At 45.0% G+C, this 19,528-nt stretch overlaps 1 protein-coding gene across 2 annotated transcripts in view; it reads left to right on the top strand.

The window, feature by feature from the left end:
* The window catches only part of CTDSPL (CTD small phosphatase like), a 112,839-nt gene that overhangs the window by 73,993 nt on the left and 19,318 nt on the right, over positions 1-19,528 (top strand). Inside the window, exons 2-3 of one of the 2 annotated variants that reach the window (XM_040636968.1) lie at positions 7,890-8,044; positions 17,293-17,325. In XM_040636968.1, coding sequence (XP_040492902.1) covers positions 7,890-8,044; positions 17,293-17,325 — 188 coding nt within the window. The remainder of the gene's footprint in view (positions 1-7,889; positions 8,045-17,292; positions 17,326-19,528) is intronic. The other variant, XM_040636969.1, reaches the window with a different exon arrangement.

The raw sequence follows: 19,528 nt of genomic DNA, 5'->3' as shown, positions 1-19,528 counted from the left end.
GTCTGGGAGCTAAGAGTTGGATTCCTCAGATGGGGGTTTGGCCATATGAGGTGGCAGAGATTAAACCAGCTTGGAGGAAGAGGCTCGCTGTGGGCAAGAGGGCTTCCCGGGAGATAGAGCTGCTTGAGCCGACCTCTCTCTGAACAATCACAGGAGCTGTTTCTTTCTAATAGAATCTCAGTCATTTTCATCGTTCTATGTTTCCTTTCATACATTCATTCGTTCGGTAAACATCTGTCACGACGGGCCTATTTGTACCAGCTTGCTTCTATGTCTTAGGGACTCAGGCATGAACAAGGTGAGTTCCAAGCCCATAGCCCTGGAGCCTACTACGTTCCAGATCTTGACCAGAAACACAGGACAGAGTTACAGACGTAGGGCATGTGCAGTGTCTGAGATGCTTCCCCAGACAGTGACCACAGGCACTTCTCCATGGGTCTTCCTAGTGGTATTTCTTGGCGCTGCTCAGTATTCTGCCCAGCTGCTCTGCATTCGTTTAATTAAGCATTCCTCCTCTGTTGGTCATGCACGTGGTTTGCATGAATACTTCGTGGTCTTCAACACATCACTCCTCTGCTTTTCAAATGAATTGTTTCATTTGAAACAAAACTCTGGTTTACAGAGTTACCAGCCACGTGTGAATGAAGGGGCCTGGGCCATCAAAACCTCACCACCATTGGCTCTCTCCTTTTATTTCTATCATTTCTATTCGTGTAATAGGTACAAAACTGGGCTTTACTGTGTAAGTGTTCATTTATTTGATTACTGTTAAATTTTAACCTTTACTTCCTCTTAAATGCATTTTCTGTTTAAATCTTTGTTCTGTTACTTAGGTGGGCTCTTGCTGTGAAAAACAGCCTCTGTACGGTGACGGCTGAGAGCCCCGATTCTAGACTCCCACAGACCTGGTTTCTGTCCAGCCCTGGTACTTAGGAGCTGTGTGGCCTTGGGCCAGGGGTCCGGGACGTGCTGAGGCGTGGAGGGCGTTCCCAGCACAGGGGCACTCCTTGGGAGCTGAGTCACAGAGTTTGGTGGCCCCGGGTACATTCAGGGCACAGTGGAACAACCACTGTGTCTGGCCTTATCTAATAGGCCTGGCACGAGTATCCTTGGCTCACTATGGACTTTCCAGAAGTGCTGCCTTTGTAGTAATGGCAGGCAGCACAAGGCCTCACACTCATTTTCTCCTTGGAAGTAAACCCCAAACCCAGAAGAGGACTGGGGAGAGGCGGGGAGAGGTAGTGGGAAGGCTTGGAGCCCCACAGTCAGACACTTCTGGCTTTGAACCCCAGCACCCTCACCACACAGTTGTAAGTACTCTGAGTCTCCGTTTCCTCATTGGGAAATGGGGTGTCATCTGGGCACTGCACACTGGGAAGGCCCGTGATTATGATGTCAAGGGCTTCTGGCAAACAAGGCACCGAACTAATGAGGGCTGTTAGGAGCCAGCAGTGAATAAGGGAAACACATCCTACCATCATGGAAGGACGAGATTGGAATTCCTCCTGCCCAGCTTTTTAGCCATCAGCCGCTGCTCCTCCCCTTGACTCCTGCCTGCTGGAGGCGTCCCTGCCATCCATAGGCTGCTGCAGGAAAAGAGCTTTTCAGAGGTTGATTCTTTCAGAGTGCTGGGTGCAATTGCCAGGGGAAATTTATCACTTGGAACTAGAATAGGGACTGCGTGGATATCTTAAAAGGTGACTTTTGGTGACTAAATCCTTTTTCTAGGAGAAAAGGATGTTTGGATTCTCAGCAGCCACATCTGCTTTTGAACTCTGTGCAGTCTGTGCCCTGGCCTCTCCCCACCCCAATAGCCCCCCTCAACCCCCCCTTTATTCAAACAGAGGGAAGTTGTGTTTGTTGACCACTCTTTCTCGGGGTGGGAAAGGAATGTAATGTATGCATAGACTGCCCAGAATTTCCTGTTAGACACCCACTCCAAACCACGGCCCTGGGATGCATTCCAGAGATTGCAGGCCAGTCCTACAAGAGAAGAAAGGGTGCATTCATTTAAATGCCGGCCATTTGGGAGGAACTCCCTCTCCCCCTTAAAGAAAAAAAAGGCGTTTAGCTTTCTCTGTAGTAGGATCGTTGTGAATCCAGCTGCACGGTCTCCTCAGGGTTGTAGCGTGCTCTGACACCCCACGTGTGAAGAAGCACCTTTTCCTTGCTCTGCTGTGCAGTTTTGCAGCCTGAACAGCATTGGTGTCCACGTTGATGTTTGGACATGTTTTTAATGTTCTCCTGTGAACACTTGGATGACACAAATCGGCTGTGAAACACCTTTCTTGACTCTGCTCTTGTGACAAGAAAGAAGCTAGTTTTGAGGGTACGTTGGGTGTTTCAACACATTAGCAGTAGCCTTCATGGGCTGAGTGCATTTTCTCCTAGAAATTCTGTTATGCTGGGTCTTTGGCTGTCTGGCCCCTGTGCCGGCATGTAGGCCGGGTTGGCACCGTGGAAACTAAAGGCAAACCTTCTTTGTTTTCTGCAGCTGCCAAGATATGAGAAACAGTTTCTTCACTTGGGGAGAAAGTTGAATGATTGGGGATGGATGCATAGTGAGTAGCAAAGATTTCCACCTACGTTCCAGCTTCTCTGATCTTCATCCTGAGCTACTCATTTGATTGTAGGGATGTGTGTGCGCCAGTGGGAGTTCCAGGTTAGACCCAAGAAAGGGCAGGAGAATGGGGGTGTTCGCAAAGGCGAGTATGTGAAGCTTTGAGTCGGTGTAGACCCCAGAGGTTTTGGGCCTGAAGCTCGGATTTCAGGATGGAACCAGAGCCTCCCCCCATCTGTAATCTAAACCAGGTCAGAACACAAGAATTGTTCCAGGGTAGTGGTTAGGTGACATGGGCAGCTATCACACTGATGAAGAGACGCTCTCTGTGTAGGGTCAACATTGCAATTTCTGGGTGCAGAAGGGAACCGGTTAGGTCAGGAAGTAGAAGCGGATGACTAGCAATGCCCCCTCTTGGCCCGTGTGCACCAACTGGTGATCAATCCAGTTGCACCTTCCATCTGTTGCCATAAACACAGTTTGATAGCTTTTTAGACCAGTCCTCTTGATCCCACCAAAGGACCAGACCTCACTGTCCGCCTTAATGGACTTTCCCCTGGACAGTTCATGTTTTTAACTGTAATGCCCTCTTTCTAACCGTATTTCATGTAAGAGTTCCTAGAAAAGGCCTGAGTGCTAGGGTTTATTTTATTTTATTTTTTAAGGATTTATTTATTTACTTATTTGACAGAGAGATAGAGAGCACAAGTAGGCAGAGCAGCAGGCAGAGGGAGAGATAGAAGCAGACTCCCCGCTGAGCAGGAAGCCCGATGTGGGGCTTGATCCCAGGATGCTGAGATCATGACCTGAGCTGAAAGCAGCTGCTTAACGGACTGAGCCACCCAGGCGCCCCCCTAGGGTTTATTTTAAGCTTCACCTGTGGAGCTGCTTTTTATTTATTTGGTTTCCCACATCATTGTTATTATTATTATTATTATTATTATTATTATTATTATTATTATTCAAAGAAACCCCCACTGGATAGCAACTAAAGTTTTAAGGAGCTACTTCAAGTTCTAAGTTTAGAAGTCACATCACCAAAACCAAAATGGGTCTGCCTCCATGTTTTCTCACAAAGCCAGGCTGTTTTTGTAAGGACTGTTGTTTAGAGACACACTAACTTCTGAATGTTCACAGTGAGACACTGCTCAGTACCTAAAATCAATCAGTCTTTTGTTGCTGTATTGAGGTGCTGGTAGATCTTCTCTCTTGAACAAATACGCATGTTTTTGCTGCATCCACACAACAGCCCTCCCTACAAGGGTAGGTGTGAAGATTCCCATATTAGTGGTATGGCTTACGTAGATGATGTCACACTGGCTGACCAGTGGCAGGGTGAGACTTAAACCCAAAATATAACTCCAAAGCCCATTTTCTTTCCATGTGACTTTTTAATTTATTTTTATTTTTACTTTTTATTTTTTTTATTTCCACGTAACTTGTAATGAAAGTCGATTTTTAGGTAAGAAATTTCCATTCTAGGCTCTTTACCCAAAATGGCCCATATCTCTGATTTGCATATATGGTATCCTGGAAATCTTTGATGCAGATCGATAGCCTGTATCAGTCAATTTAAATTTTTTTTTAAAGATTTTATTTATTTATTCGACAGAGATAGAGACAGCCAGTGAGAGAGGGAACACAAGCAGGGGGAGTGGGAGAGGAAGAAGCAGGCTCATAGCGGAGGAGGCTGATGTGGGGCTCGATCCCATAACGCCGGGATCACGCCCTGAGCCGAAGGCAGACGCTTAACCGCTGTGCCACCCAGGCGCCCCTAGTCAATTTAAAATTTAAACTCAGTGGTTCCAGTTCCAGAGGTCACACCGTGAGATTTGTAGTACAGATCTGCACATCCGCTCCCCATTTTCATAGAGTCAAATGCAAACTCATCACCATGGTTTACAAGGCTGTCATCAACCATCACCACCGCTGTGATTTCTGAGATACGTCGTGCTGTCTCTTACCTCGAGCCCTTTACACGTTGCTGTTTCCCCACTTCCCTGCCCCCTCCAACAATTGTATGCACTGTCAGCCCAGCTCAGAAAGCATTTCTTCTAAAAAATCACTCCTACCCTCCCTCCAATCTGGACTGTGCACCCGTCTTTGGGCCCCATCAGTGCCCTGTGCTGTTCAGTGTCTCTTGCTCTAGACATGGGCCACATGAGGTGGGTACGGTGCCTGTGTGGTTCACCAGTGTTTCTACACTGCCTTGCCTGGGAGCTGACATTTTCGAGGATAATCTTTTCCATCGCAAATAACGTAAACCCAGAGAAACAGATAATTTATTCTCTTACATAACTGAAAATTCCAGGAGGATCTGGTTTTAATGAAACCAAGTCCCCAGATGGTATTGTCAGAGATCCGTCCCTCTCCATATCTCAGATCCTCTTTCCTCAGTTTTGGCTCATGCTCAGGTAGGTGCTTCTCACTTGGTGGCAGAGGAGCCAGCAGGGGCTCCAAGTTTACATCCTACCCACTTGGCCAACCAGCGAAGAGAGAACATCCTTTCCAACGGCTGTAGCATGAACCCTGGGGCACATTCTCCTTGGCCCAGGTTGGGTCAAATGCCCAGCCCTAAGCCAGTCATGAGGCTCTGATTGGCCAGGCCTTGGTAATGGATGGAAAGCAATTTGTAGGGGGAAGGCAAGTAGGGTTATTAGACCCAGCCAGCCAGCCAGCATCTTGAGACCTTTCAGGACCAAATGAGTACCAAGGGTGGGGTGAGGCTGATGCTGGTCCTGAGCAACTCCATTCATTTCCCCTGCTAGCCTGATTTTGAGAGCACCAGACCAGTCCCAGAGCGACTAGAAAATTAGGCAGCACCTGACCTCCCAAAGCTTCCTGCAGGCCCTAGAACTAACCTTATTTAGTGGGAAGAGGCCTGGCCCCACCCTCAGCCTTGGAAGTGAGACCACTTTGGGCTGCTTCACCTCCTGGTGCACCTAAGGGATATCCTACGTGAGCTGCCACTTTCCCATCAGGGGGTGAAGGCCTTCCCAGGGACTCACTCCCACAGCTCTATTTGTGGCTTCTACGTGGTAAGCCGTCATATGGTAGAAATTATGAGTAGCTCACTGGCTCCAGGTTCGGGACTTTTTTTAGCATGTAAGTTAGTTTGTTAATTTGTTTGTTAGTTGGTTGTGGGGAAGATGTGTGTGACCCGAAGATGAAAATGGGATCTGAGGGGGTGTTTTTTGCAGAGCTGTTTACTGCCCAGCTTGGGCATTGGCTGCTCAGTGTCTCTGCTCAGTGTCTCTGAGACATGAACAAATAGCTTGTTTACTTGCAGACAAATGTGCTATCAGCCAGGGAAGAGGCAGTTTTTTTTCTTCCTCTGACTAAATTATTTGAGTGTGGCATAAAAAGCTAGAACACCCAAAGTAACAACAGAACAGTTTAAGCAGTCGTACATTTTTAAAATTAACTATTTATTTATTTTTTAGAGGTGAGGAGGGGCAGAGGGTAAAGGGAGAGAGAGAATCTTAAGCAGGCTCCAGGCCCAGCACAGAGCCCAAGGTGGAGCTCCATCTCACAGCCCTGAGATTGTGACCTGAGCCACCCAGGTGGCCCTCCCAATCATTTATATTAAATATGAGTTTATTGCAGTGCTTTTCTCTCCATTGGGCATGTTCCCTCCTTGATCTGACCTGATCTGTGAAGACTGTGTTCAGCATGGCACGTGGAGAGAGCACACACTTTGAAAACAGGCCCCCTGGGGTTCAGATCCTGGCACACACAATTCCTACTTGTCTTTCCTTAGCGGTAAGACGGTAAGACGGAAGCAGTAATGTTGATCTCCTGGAGTAGCTGTGAGGGTTACATGAAATGAGGATTGTAAAGTAGTGGAATTTAGAGGTCTGGCCCTCAGTAAACCATGGTCATTATCACTCCCCCCCCCCCGCTGCTTGGAAGGCCTCTGTGCCTGGAGGACCCTGTGGCCTGGCCTGGCCTGCTATGGGGGGGCCCCAAGTGAGAAGACTGGTGCCTATGACATGCACCCAAGCATTCTCAAGGAAGATAAAACAGCCAGCGTTTCCAGGGGCTTATGGTTCTAAAGCTCATCCTTAGTGAATGGGGACCTTAAGCTCACACTTACTGAGCCACTCTCCCAAGCCCAGGCTGGAAGCCATCAATGCCTGTGGAGTTGCTGGCTAAGCTTTTCAGTCTTTTTTTCATGCGAATTTCCATGTGAATGCATTTGGTTTTGCTGCTGGCAGAAGAGTACCCCAAGACTTTTAGCAGAAGTTTTGTGGTCTCTTGAGAGGGAAGGTGCTGTACAAATCACTCAAAAAGAGGAATCATGCCAAAACTGCTTTTTGGGAGAGATAAACTCCGACAGTTATCATGTGAACTTAGTGATTTCCTACATAGGTAATTTCCCCATTAACCCTAAGCGCAGGCCCTTTGTGGCCTCTGCTCAGTACTGTTGTCCCACCCAGACATGGTATGTGGTGGGACAGCCCTGGCTGCATTCCCAGGCACTGCTCCTAGCCCTCCAGGTTGTCAATCTCCTCCCCTGAGGTGTGTTTTTCATTTTATACTAATTTTTGCCTTTTCCTTCTGACTTGTGTCTTGAGGCCTGAGTAACAGAAAGGATAACATCAGTCCCTCAGGAGGCTGAGTCCAGGACAGGCCAGGAAATGAGTCCATGGCACAGGATTGCCCTGGGTTTGGGGAAGATGGGCTTTGCCCTGGCCAGCCCTGCTCCCGCTGGACCATGTGTTCTCTGTCCCACATCTGCTGTTTATGTTTTAAGTGTCATGGAGGATTCCAGCCCTCCTTGACAAACAGAGTTGAAGAAGGGGTCTTCTTTATGCCCCGACGCATCTTATCTCTTAATGAAGTTAGTCTTGGAGTTAAAGAGTGTTGAAGAACCTAGTTTCAAAGTGATTCTTTCTTGGTACCCTTCACAGAGAAATGCTTCTCAGAGTGTCAAGTCTGATTTGTGCCTGAAAAGATCTTTGTTTTGAAGTTGTGCTCAGTCCTGGGTCGGAAGACTGTCTGCTGGGTTCAGGAATGCAGATGGTGCCTGACCCTGAGGATGGGTCAGTTAATGAGCAAGCAGCCCCCACTGGGCTGAGGTCAGAGGAATTCTGTCCAGCCAGCAGGATTGGACTCCCATCGACCAGCTGGCCCTCTAGGAATCACATGTTGAATAACAGCCCTTTAGAGTAACTTCCTGGGGCCCCTCATCTTCTCATGCTGAGTCTGTCTCCTGGTATCGGGTCTCCGGAGGGGCAGGGGGCAACTGCACATTTGGGTTTTCCCATTGCATGACAACTATGAGTACGTGCTGCACTTGGCCACAGCGTGTTGTTTCTCTTTCCAGCATCGCAGTGCAACGTCAGCTTAAAGAAGCAGAGGAGCCGCGGCATCCTCAGCTCCTTCTTCTGCTGCTTCCGTGACTACAATGTGGAGGCCCCGCCCCCCAGCAGCCCCAGTGTGCTTCCGCCACTGGTGGAGGAGAACGGTGGGCTTCAGAAGGTCAGTGCCGAAGGGGAACTGTGCACTCAGCAGAGCCTCAGTGGCTGCGTATCTGTCCCATGCTTCGTGAATATCCTGAATAAGGGTCTGTAATAGTTACGTGTGTAGCCATTAACTTAAAGATCTGAAATGACCAAAAAGGTCATCTTCTTTGTCAGAGGGTATCCCAGTCACTCCCCTTTAGCGACTGAAGCACATACTTGATGAGAGTTATAAGAATCACTTCACATTTTTATAACGTTCTTTCTTGGGGGAGCTGGCTGCATGAAACAGAAAGCTAAAGAACAAGTAGCAGGGAAAGACATGGGGAGGCAAACGGAGAAACAAAGGCATGCCAAAGAACCAATAATAAGTATAAATGGATTTAACTACTTGTTTAATAACAAACATGTTTGTCATATATTCTTTTATACCCGTCAGATACAAAATTTTAAGTCAGATTTTCACAATATGTAAAAAAAACAAAAAAAAAAACCAACTAAACTCTACCCACATGCTGTCTAACGGACATATCCTAAGTGAAGTGGCTCAGAACAGCTAAAAGTAAAAGGATGAGCAAGAAGATGTCACGCAGTGTATAAGCAAAAAGAAAGCAGGGACTGCAGCATTCATTCAGTCAGATAGAATTGCAGGTGACAATCACTGAAAGAGGCGAAGAGAATTATTCACTGTGAAGATAGTTGAGATTGAGGACATTAAAACTGTAAGACTTGATGTTCCAAGTAGTGTGAGCAAAGGCCTTGAGCAAGTGTTTCACCAAATAAGAAATACGGTTGGTTAATAAACATGAAAAAATGTTCAGTATGGTTAGTAATCAAAGAAATGCAAACTAAAACAGTGAGATAGCCTTTTCCATCTATCAGATTATTAAGGATATTTATAAAGATAGTATTTGGATTTGGATGAGGGTAGCTGCAGAGAGGGTAGAAGATGTACGGGGGTTATTGGTAGCCATTTGATTGGTTACACCTTTCTGGAGGGTGATTTGACAATGTAATCCTAAAACCTTAGCAATTATTTATTTGACTTAATTATAGATGTGCAAATATTGAACTATAGGATACTGTCCAGCATAGATTATCATATTGCAAAATTGTAAACAACCCAATGATCAATAACAAACCCACAGAGTAACCATACAATGAAGTAGTGTGCAGCTATTAAAAATTATGTCTCATAAATATTACTGACATAGGGAAATGCTCACCATATGTCACTTAGGGGATAAAAAGAACTTGTAGGTGAGTATATTTAGAACTATATTAGGAGATAAAGTGTAATAGGTGAGTATATTTACAAGTATACATGTCATACACACACATGGGCATTTATAAGACTGGAATGATATATGACAAAATATGAAGAGATTATCTCAGACTGATGGGATTATATATATAAGGATTTTCTCCTCTCTTCTGTGCTTTAGTTCTTTCTCTTTTTTTCTTTTTGCTTTTCCTAATTTTCACAAAATAAGCTTAAATTACTTTTGGGATTAGAAAATGAATTATTTTAAAAGTATATATGAATGTAAGGAAAAAGATTCTGGGAACCTGACAACCTGAGCATGTGGCTCTGACGATTTACATTCTCTCTGTGGATAAACCCAGGTGCGCCTGCTGGTGGAACCTGGAAAGTGCATTAGGCTCATCCTCTGTGGTCCTCAGTAAGAAGCAGGGAACTACCAACAGAGGGAAATGCTTGTTTGTCCTGGAGTCCTAGGATAGACACTTGAAGCAAATAGTCCTATAAGGTCCCCCAGCCAGCAAGAGCTGTGGATCTCCTTGGAAAGGGCCTGCACTGCCCACTTATTGTGTGTGGTCCTTGGGGGGGCTGTACTGATGGGTTGAATTGCTTTTACTTCATGTGCCCTAAAGTAGCCCATTACTACAGGGACTTTCTTCATGTCCTTGTGGTTTGTCAGTTTGGGCTCTGCTGGACCATGAAAACTTTGCTCCTTGTGGGGGCCTGGCAGTGCTCCCTTACTTGCCACTGCTGACAAGGTCCAAGTTGAAAAACTAGAATACGAGGCTCCCACTGAGGTAGAACAATGGAAGAAATAGAAGAGAACTTTTTTTTAGGGGCGCCTGAGTGGCGCAGTCATTGGGCATCTGCCTTCAGCTCAGGGCGCGATCCCGGCGTTCTGGGATCGAGCCCCACATCTGGCTCCCCCGCTGGGAGCCTGCTTCTTCCTCTCCCACTCCCCCTGCTCGTGTTCCCTCTCTTGCTGGCTGTCTCTCTGTGTTAAATAAATAAATAAAAATCTTAAAAAAAGAAGAGAGAACTTTTTTTAAAAAGATTTTATTTATTTATTTGAGAAAAGACAGAGAGAGCACGAGCAGGGGGAGGGGCAGAAGGAGAGGAAGAAGCAGACTCCCCACCAAATGTGGAGCCTGACACGGCTTGATCGCGGGACCCGGAGGTCATGACCTGAGCCAAAGTCAGATGCCCAACCGACTGAGCCACCCAGGCGCCCTGAAGAGAACTTTAGTAGACAACTCAGGAAATGATATTTCAAGACATGAATTTTGAGTACAAAAGTAACTTTTAGAATTTAAAAAAGAAATCCCATGATTTCTAAATATAACAATCCAGTAAACAAACGGAGAAAAAGGAGACTGAGGATGGTCACTGCTGAGAACTGAATGAATGTTCTAGAAGAGCAAGTGGGAAAAATACCTCACAGTTCAGAACAGAGACACAGAGATGTTAATTGCGATGGGGGCAGGAAGAGGCATCTAGGAGACCTAACAGCAAGTAATAGGAGTTCCAGAAAGAGAAAAGATAATAGAAGAAATTTTTCTTGAGCTGAAAAAAAAAAGCTTGAATGTGCAGATTATAAGGGCTTGCCAAGTGTGCAGCAGGATGAGGGGGGCGGGTGGGGGAGCACATGCCTGGATATATGCTGTTCAAATTCTGAAATTTAAGTGTAAAGAGAAAATCTTGCAAACTTCCAGAACAAGATGTTTTCAAAAGAAAAAGATTATACTAGTACCAGACTTCTCATCAACAATATTGAAAACCAGAAGCCTATGAAAGAAAAATTTACAGGCTCCTGAGAGAGAATGCCAAACCAAAAATTCTGTATGTGGCCAAGATATCATTTACCTGTTAAGGCAAAAGAAGTACATTTTCAGACATGTAATGATTCAGAGAGGGGACAAAAAAAAAATCTGGGTGAGATTGATATTCTATTGTGATATAATTATAGAAAATATAGGAATAAATACAATTATTAGGAATAGAACTGTAACAAGCAGCACAGTTAGAAAGTAGATCCTCAGTAGAGCCCCATGTCGGGCTCTGTGCTGAGCATGGAACATGCTTGGGATTCTCTCTCTCCTTCTCCCTCTGCCTCTCCTCCTGCTCGCTCGCTTCCTCCCTCTTTCTCTCTCTCTCTCTCTCACACACACACAAATAAATAAATAAATCTTTTTAAAAAATCCTCAGAATTCATAAGGAGTGAAAGGAGAAACAGGCAGAAATGTGAACAAGCCATCAAAATTAAGAAAAGGACAAAAAGAACAAACAACATAAACAGTAAACCTAACGTAAAGAGTCGGCTTGAAACCAAGTTCAATGAACCAAATTCTCCTAACAAAAGACCAAGACTATATCAGATTGGCTTGACAAATTCATCTGTTTGCTGTTTCCAAGAATAGACCTGTATCAGATAGGAACAATTTTGGCAGCAAGTAAAAGAAAATTGACAAATAATAGCTTAAACAAATAGGGGATTATTTTTTCACATAAAAGGCCTGAGTCTGGCAGTGGCTGGGGTTAGTTTAGGGGCCTGGTGATGCCATCAGGGACCCAGGTTCTTTCTGTTCTTCTGTCTCTCCATTTTTCCGCTCCACCATCCTTGGCTTGTTTGCCTTCAGCCTCATGCTTGTTTATTATCTCAAGTCACAAGCTTCAGACAGCATATCCACATTCAAGGGGAGAGAGGGAGGAGTAACAGTCCCCATGCCTGTCCCTCTTGTGGAAAGTAAATGCTTTCACAGAAAATCCCAGGGGACTTCCACCTATGTTGATTGGCCAGAACTTTGCCCCATGGCTACCCTCCAGCCATGAGGGAGGCCCGGAAGGGGAAGAATTTAGACTGGCATATCCCTGCCCTCAACAGAATCAGAGCTCTTTCACAAAGGAGAAAGGAGGAGTGACTGCTGAGTAGACGTACTCGTCAGTGTGGGCTCAGTTATGCTGTAGTAACAGCCCCCAGACCTCGGAGGCTTAAAACAATAAAAGTGTATTTTTCACTCATGCTACATGTTTATCATGGATTAGGCTCTCTGCTCTGGGGCACTTGTCCAGTAGGTAGAGAATGTGAGCCACATAATTTATTTACATCTTTATAGTAGCCTCATTTTTTAAAACTTTTTTTTTAAAAGGTGAAATCGAATTTAAAAGTATATTTGATTTAACCAAAGATATCCAAAATATTATTTCAACATGTAATCAATAGAAATAATTATCAATGAGATAAAACTTAAATTCTTTTTATCTTACTAATTCTTCAAAATCTGATGTATACTTTATACTTATAGCATGTCTTACTTTTCAGTAGCTACCTTTCACGGGCTCAGTAGCCGCCTGTGACCCGTAGCTACCATTATTGGATTACATAACCTGTCTTATCCTCATTCATGGACTAGATTGAGGAAGGCCCTGTCTCTTTGCTTCCATCATTGTCACAGCAGGGAAAAGGGAATGTGGTGGATCACACTGGCTCTTACAGTTTTTACACAGAAGAAACTTCCATCTTATTGGTCAAAGCAATTCATGCGACTACCCCTAACTTCAGGGAGCATGGAAGTGCAATCCTACCATGTGCCCAGAAAGAAAACTGGATTATTTGGATAACAGTGCTAATTACTGTTACAGCAGGTAGCTACTAGTTTCTGACCCAACATCTAATATACAGTGATTTTAGGAAGGTGGAAAACAGATGGGTAAAATGTAACAAGCAGATCAAATAAAAGAAAGCAAAGGTGGCAATATTAATATCAGACAAAACAAAATTCAAGGTCACATTAAACAGGAGAAAGAGGGACGTTTTCTCATGATAATAGGTCTGATACATGATGTGTGTAATAGCCATAAACCTGTGTATAGTAATCAACTGTATAGACAAATATATAGAAGAAAACCATTTAAACACAATAAAAAAAAACTATCTTCTAAAAATATGGGGCACCTGACCGGCTCAGTTGATGGAGTGTGTGACTCTTGATCTTGGGGTTGTAGGTTCAAGCCTCATGTTGGGGGCAAAGATTACTTAAAAATAAAATCATTAAGGGGCGCCTGGGTGGCAGTCAGTTGGGCGTCTGCCTTCACTCAGGTCACGATCCCAGGGTCTTGGGGGTCTTCCCCTGCTCAGGGGGAGCCTGCTTCTCCCTCTCCCACTCCCCCTGCTTATGCTCTCTCTCAAATAAATAAGTAAAATCTTTAAAAATAAATCTTTAAAAAATAAATAAATAAATATAGCAAACAACATAGGAAAATCTTTGGCAGTTTCTGGCTAATGCAATAAGACAAGAAAATGAAACACTTGGTGTAAATATAAAAAAGATTAGAAATTAGTTTTATTTGCATATGACATAATTATTTACATAGAAAACCCAAATTCTTCAAAAATAGAATCATTTTAAGTTTTGCTATGGTAGCTCTTATTTATGGAGAAATCTGGCATGTTTCTAGATAAGACTTAAAATTTAGTAGAAGAAATAGTATCTAAGAATAGGTGAGAAAATTTGGGGGAAAAATAATGAAAGATGACTTGCCTTAACAGATGAAGCCTTACTGTACATTGGTATAAAAAATATTTTAGTGGAATTTATATGATGAGATTCTACTATAAACCCTCTTGCAGCCCCAAATTCTGATGTGTTCCCCCAGTGAGCTTTCCTCATACTCTCCCTCCCCCAATTTAAAAATCATTTTAGAGAATCACTTTAGAGAATCGCCATTAGCAGAAGGACCACAGTTGGTACCCTAGGTCTGTAGAGGATAAAGGAGATGAATCACTCCTGTCATTGTAAAAGCTTTATTTAAAAATAGTATTTGCCAGGGCACCTGGCCGACTCAGTCAGTGGAACGTGTGACTCTGATCTTGGGGTTGTGAGTTCGAGCCCCACATTGGGTGTAGAGATTATTTAAAAATAAAATCTTTAAAAAAATAATAAATAAAAATAAAAATAGTATTTGCCTAGATGAAATGCCATGAGACAATGGTGATGTACCCCTGACAGGTTTCCTGGAGTGGCTGGCTGTATATATGAGAGAATAAAGGCTTTTGAAGGCAGTTCCTCTGACAGAGCTGAGCTGGACTCAGTGTTCATCCATAGACTTCCTTCACTTAACATTTATGAAAATGGCTTTTTATTTTTTTATTTTTTATTTTAAAGAGAATTTTTTTTAAAGATTTTATTTAGACTTCCTTCACTTAACATTTATGAAAATGGCTTTTTATTTTTTTATTTTTTATTTTAAAGAGAATTTTTTTTTAAAGATTTTATTTATTTATTTGACAGAGAGAAAGACAGCCAGCGAGAGAGGGAACACAAGCAGGGGGAGTGGGAGAGGAAGAAGCAGGCTCCCAGCTGAGGAGCCCAATGCGGGGCTCAATCCCAGGACTCCAGGATCATACTCTGAGCCGAAGGCAGACGCTTAACGACTGAGCCACCCAGGTGCCCCTGAAAATGGCTTTTTAAAGAATTAACTTAACTCTGAGTAATGCATCATTTGCATTAGTACTTGACTATTCAGTCTGTAAGACCAGACCCCACAGAAAGAACCAGGGTCAAAGTGGGGTAGCTATGGCCTGGAGGAGGACCTTCCACCCTCCCTCGCACTCAGCTTGGTCAGGACACCTGGAACACAGAGCCCAGGTCCATAAGTTGTGGAAGCAGATTCTAGGCCCATCTCTGCTGCTGGCCTCCAGCTCTCCCTGCCTCTTGGAACTCTCAGCATGCCAGAGGCAGAGGGAAGGCTGTGGGCAGAATGCAGTGGGTGGCATCTGGGATTCTATCCACCCTACATATTCACTTTACCCTGGAGAAGTGCTTCTGCAGCAGTTGCGGAGAGTGGCAGCAGTCGCCACCATCACGGTTACAACCTGGACCTGCAGGCCAGTTGCCCAAAATAAATGGGTCCAAGGCCCTGGCCAGAGGCAAGAAGAAGCCAGCACCCAGAAGAACCCAATGGCCGGGACCATGGAGGACTTTCTCAGGGAGAGGGCAGAGTAAAGGGATGGCTGGACACTCACTAATGCATGCATACCGCATGCACACACGCACACATACATGCAAACTTCCAGGGTAATTTTCCGGCCCAAATATCTGGCCAGAGGAGCATCTTTGGTCCTAGCCTGTGTTTTGCCAAGCCCCTCAGATGTTTGTTATCATTACCTCTTCCTTCGCTGATGTGCTCATCTTGCCTGAAGATGCTCTTGTGTGGAGGGGCTGTTTGCAGCCTCCCAGTAGTGCAGTGGTTCTCACTTGGAGATGATTTTGCCCCCCTAGGGCACACTTGACAATGTCTGGAGACATTTTCAGTTGTCGCTACTGGGCATTGTACTGGCATCCTGTGGGTAGAGACCAGGGATGCTGTCGAGCATCCTTCAGGCCTCAGGACAGCCCCCACAGTGAAGAGTTATCAGGCCCAGAACATTGGTACCTCCGGGGTTGAGAAACCGTGCTCTGTAGTAACCCAATGGGCTTGTGAGCTTCTGGTTAGTCTTCCCACCAAGAGCAGTGACCTGCTCCTTGGTCCAGGTGTTGGGAGTAATATTGCCTAAGAGTTTCAGAAATGAACTTCTCTGCAGAAGTTCTTTTTTTTTTTTTAAAGATTTTATTTATTTATTCGACAGAGATAGAAACAGCCAGCGAGAGAGGGAACACAAGCAGGGGGAGTGGGAGAGGAAGAAGCAGGTCCACAGCAGAGGAGCCCGATGTGGGGCTCGATCCCACAATGCCGGGATCACGCCCTGAGCCGAAGGCAGACGCTCAACTGCTGTGCCACCCAGGCGCCCCTTCTCTGCAGAAGTTCTTAAAAACGGTTTGATTTGATAGCGCATCGTGTTGGAGAGCAGCACAGCTCTGCCTTGAATGATGGCAGAAGGCAGTTTAGAATCCTTGAGACAAGCCCCAAGTGTCCTGAAAAAGGAAAGAGCATCAAGATGATCTCGAGAGGGAACAGTAGTTGCCATTACACTGCGGAGGTGGTCACTAGGGCTGCAGATAATCAGGAGGCTGCTAAATGGTGCTTAGAGTCAGAGCAGAGCTCAAAAAGATACCTGCCACTGTCGACAGTCAGGTTTGACCCCTTCCCATGAGACCCTTGTCACCAGTGAGCCAGCCCCTTAGTAAAGATACGCCGTTCACAAATCCTTCCATGTGGAAGACTGGAAGCAGCGTATCTCCTCGTCAAGAACTATGATGCTGCTATTCGTTGCCTCCGATTGCACAATCTAAAAAAGAAGAAACACAGAGACTGGAGATGCTCGGTGGAGATAACGGAGAGAATGTGTTATTTTATTAGCATTTCATAATGATGCCGAAATGAAATGTTTCCATCAACCAGGTTTGGAATGACTGGCATTCCGAGGCTGAGGAATGGGTGAGGCCCTACCTTGGGGCCTGCATTTTCTTAACACTCCCTGTGAGTACAGGTTCTGTTCCCCTCAAAGGGAACGCTGTGTCCACGTCTGTGGCCTCAGGGGGAATTTCTTGAGCCTTGCCTTGTCCCCTCTGCCCAGTCCTCCTCTAGAAGAAAACCAGGGAGAGGCCAGGGGGCTCCTCATAACCTGATAAACAAGTCTTCCTTTCCCTGCATATTGTATTGACTTAAAGCTTAGTCTTCTTAGGGAGAAACTTACTTAAAAGAAGAAATAGGCCAGTTATTAGAGGGATTAATGGATCAAAGCAATATGTGGGCTTTTGTTTTTATTTTTCAATTAAGGATTAAATTCCTGGGAGTAAGGGAGGCACCATTTAAATAAACAAGATTAATGAGCCTCAAGAACCCAGCCTGGTTTGTCAGGGGAGGGAGTGTCTGGGACGCAGAGTGGAGCCCAGTGCCCTAACTGGAAAATCTTTGGGTTCCTCCTGTGCACTAAATACCACTAAGGTACAGAGAACAGGAAATCATAGGGCTGCTGTACTCAAGAGTGCTTTGAAGTTTCTTTTGAGTATATGATCTACTGAGTTCTCATCAAACCTGACAATGATTTCTTTTTTCTTTTTCCTTAGGGTGACCAGAGGCAGGTCATTCCCATACCAAGTGTATGTATATTTATCCAATTTTATTTAAACATTCATAGAATCTTGTAGCTTTGGGCCTACTGATAGAAAAGATTTTTTTTTTTAGTGTTCTTGTGTACGTTGAGTTTAGCATGTGGTATAAACAGCTCTGTTCTGTTAAAAAATGAAGCTACACTTTAAACCGGAGCAGGAGGTCCTGTGCAGAGAGCGTTTCCTTTCTCAGGAGCAGCAGGGCCACCAGCATCTGTTAACCAGATTCTCACCTTCCCTTTCTTTCTGCGAAGGGCCTCCAAGCTAAGAAGCTAAGGCGGCCTGCTGCGCTTCCCCACCCCAGCACCTCAGCCGGAACTCCATAGACTAGGACAACATGCTTTTGCCCAGACATAGGATTTGGCAGCAGGTTCTGTCCCAGTGGGCTTGGTGAGCCGGGTGAGCAGACCATTTCTGACCCACTCATCAGTGTTGGTAGCATGGCCCTGGCTCTGAGATCAGAAAAAAAATTGCCCCAATTGTAGTCCCTGAAGTTGCAGGACTCACCACCACTCCTACAGGCTGGCTTTGCGCTAATTCTGTTCCAGCTGGGCACTCCCTTGGGCCACCACTTCTCTTTTCAGCCCTGAAATTTGGGAGAGGAGCTGCACCACTGTTCGGCCTCAACACAGGCCACCACCACCACCACCCCCCCCCCGCCGACGTCCACTGTCCCCACTGTTCCTGCTCTGACCACAGAGCCACTTAGCCCGAGGCCAGACAGCAAGAAAAGACTGATGACTGACTCTCAAAAGAAGCTTGCACTTGAGATGTCCACATCAAACAAGACCGTTTAAACAGTTCTGTGTCCTTAGAGAAGAGTTTGGTTTTAAAAGATGTCCATAAATTGATATTTGAATCCATAAAGACTCTCTGATTCAAATCCTTTGACTCAGATCTGTTCATCTAACTTGTGAACTTTTTCACATATTTTCTGGAAACACCCAAGAGACACAGCAATCTTACATTGAAAGGAATGGATTTCAGTAGTACAGGTTGACTCCATATTTGGTAGCGAGTATCACTTATAAATTGTAATACATCGCCCCCTGATTTTTTGATAATTTCACTTTTCTCAGGACTTCAACTCTCCATTAATGAGTTTCAGGGGTTTGTGGGGTGGTTCTGACTTTGCCAGCATGCCTAGAGGTTGGGCTTTGTCAGAAAAACTGACTTTAATCCAAAAAAATGTATCAGGCAGCAGGACTTCTTATCCAGTGTTTGAGTGTGATACCCAGTGGGATTAATACCAGAGGTGTCCTTTTAACCTTTAATACAGAGTAGTTTCATACATTTTTCCTGCAGAGTTACCTATGTTAAACAGGTGACAGGTAGCAGCTTTTCCGCTACCTGTGATACTCCCACAGCACTGGTTTTTCTCAAAGTTCATTAAGTGCCGAACCAACTATTTGTCAGGGTAGAACTCTACCAAGGAAAATGACTCTTTCCTCACAAATCTTGACACATTCTAGAATCCCAGAATGAAATAGCCAAAGGGAAAAAGATGCCTTGCATAATTTATTGCACTGTTAGATCAATAAACTGCTGACTCCTTCCTACAAATGAGACTCTAGGTCAGGCCTTGTGAGTCTCTGAAATGTCTTGCAGAAAAACAAAGCCTGGCTAAAGTAACTTGCATCATTGAATGATATCCTCCCGAAAAGCAGCTCTACTGATGGGCTCATTCTGATACCCACCGCCTGCTTAGCATGCATAACTGAACCCAAGTCCATCTGGAGGCCAGCTCAGCCCCAGGATTCGAGCCTTGGGATCCCCTGCAGAATCTGTACCCACCTGTCAAGGCTGCAGGTCCCAGCAACAGAGTAGCCCTGCCCTTTGTGGATCACAGGGGACCTGCTCAGGGAGCCTGTGTGAGCTTGGGGTGCTGCACCATAGGAAATGTGAAAATCCAGGCTTGTGCTAATCCCAAACCAAAGCCTATAGCCTCCAGAAAGCTGTTCCAGGCCCTGAAGGTGAAAGGCACCCCAGAGTCTCTGGGTGCCCAGACTAGTTCCAGCTGGAGCCCCCCCCCCCATCTCTGCTTCCCACCATACCCATCTTGTTTCATTTTCATGCTACTGCATTTATATGTGCAGCTTTGGTCTTTTGATTTTTTACTAAGCAGTAATTCAAGCTCATAGTTTTAAAAAATACTGAAAGAATAAATTAAAAAAAAATCCCAACATGGTCCCAT

The sequence above is a fragment of the Ursus maritimus genome, unplaced genomic scaffold (genome assembly GCF_017311325.1).
Source record: "Ursus maritimus isolate PB19 unplaced genomic scaffold, ASM1731132v1 scaffold_20, whole genome shotgun sequence".
NCBI lineage: Eukaryota > Metazoa > Chordata > Mammalia > Carnivora > Ursidae > Ursus > Ursus maritimus.
Note: the sequence above shows the minus strand (reverse complement) of the source record. Positions and strands in the feature narration are given on the sequence as shown.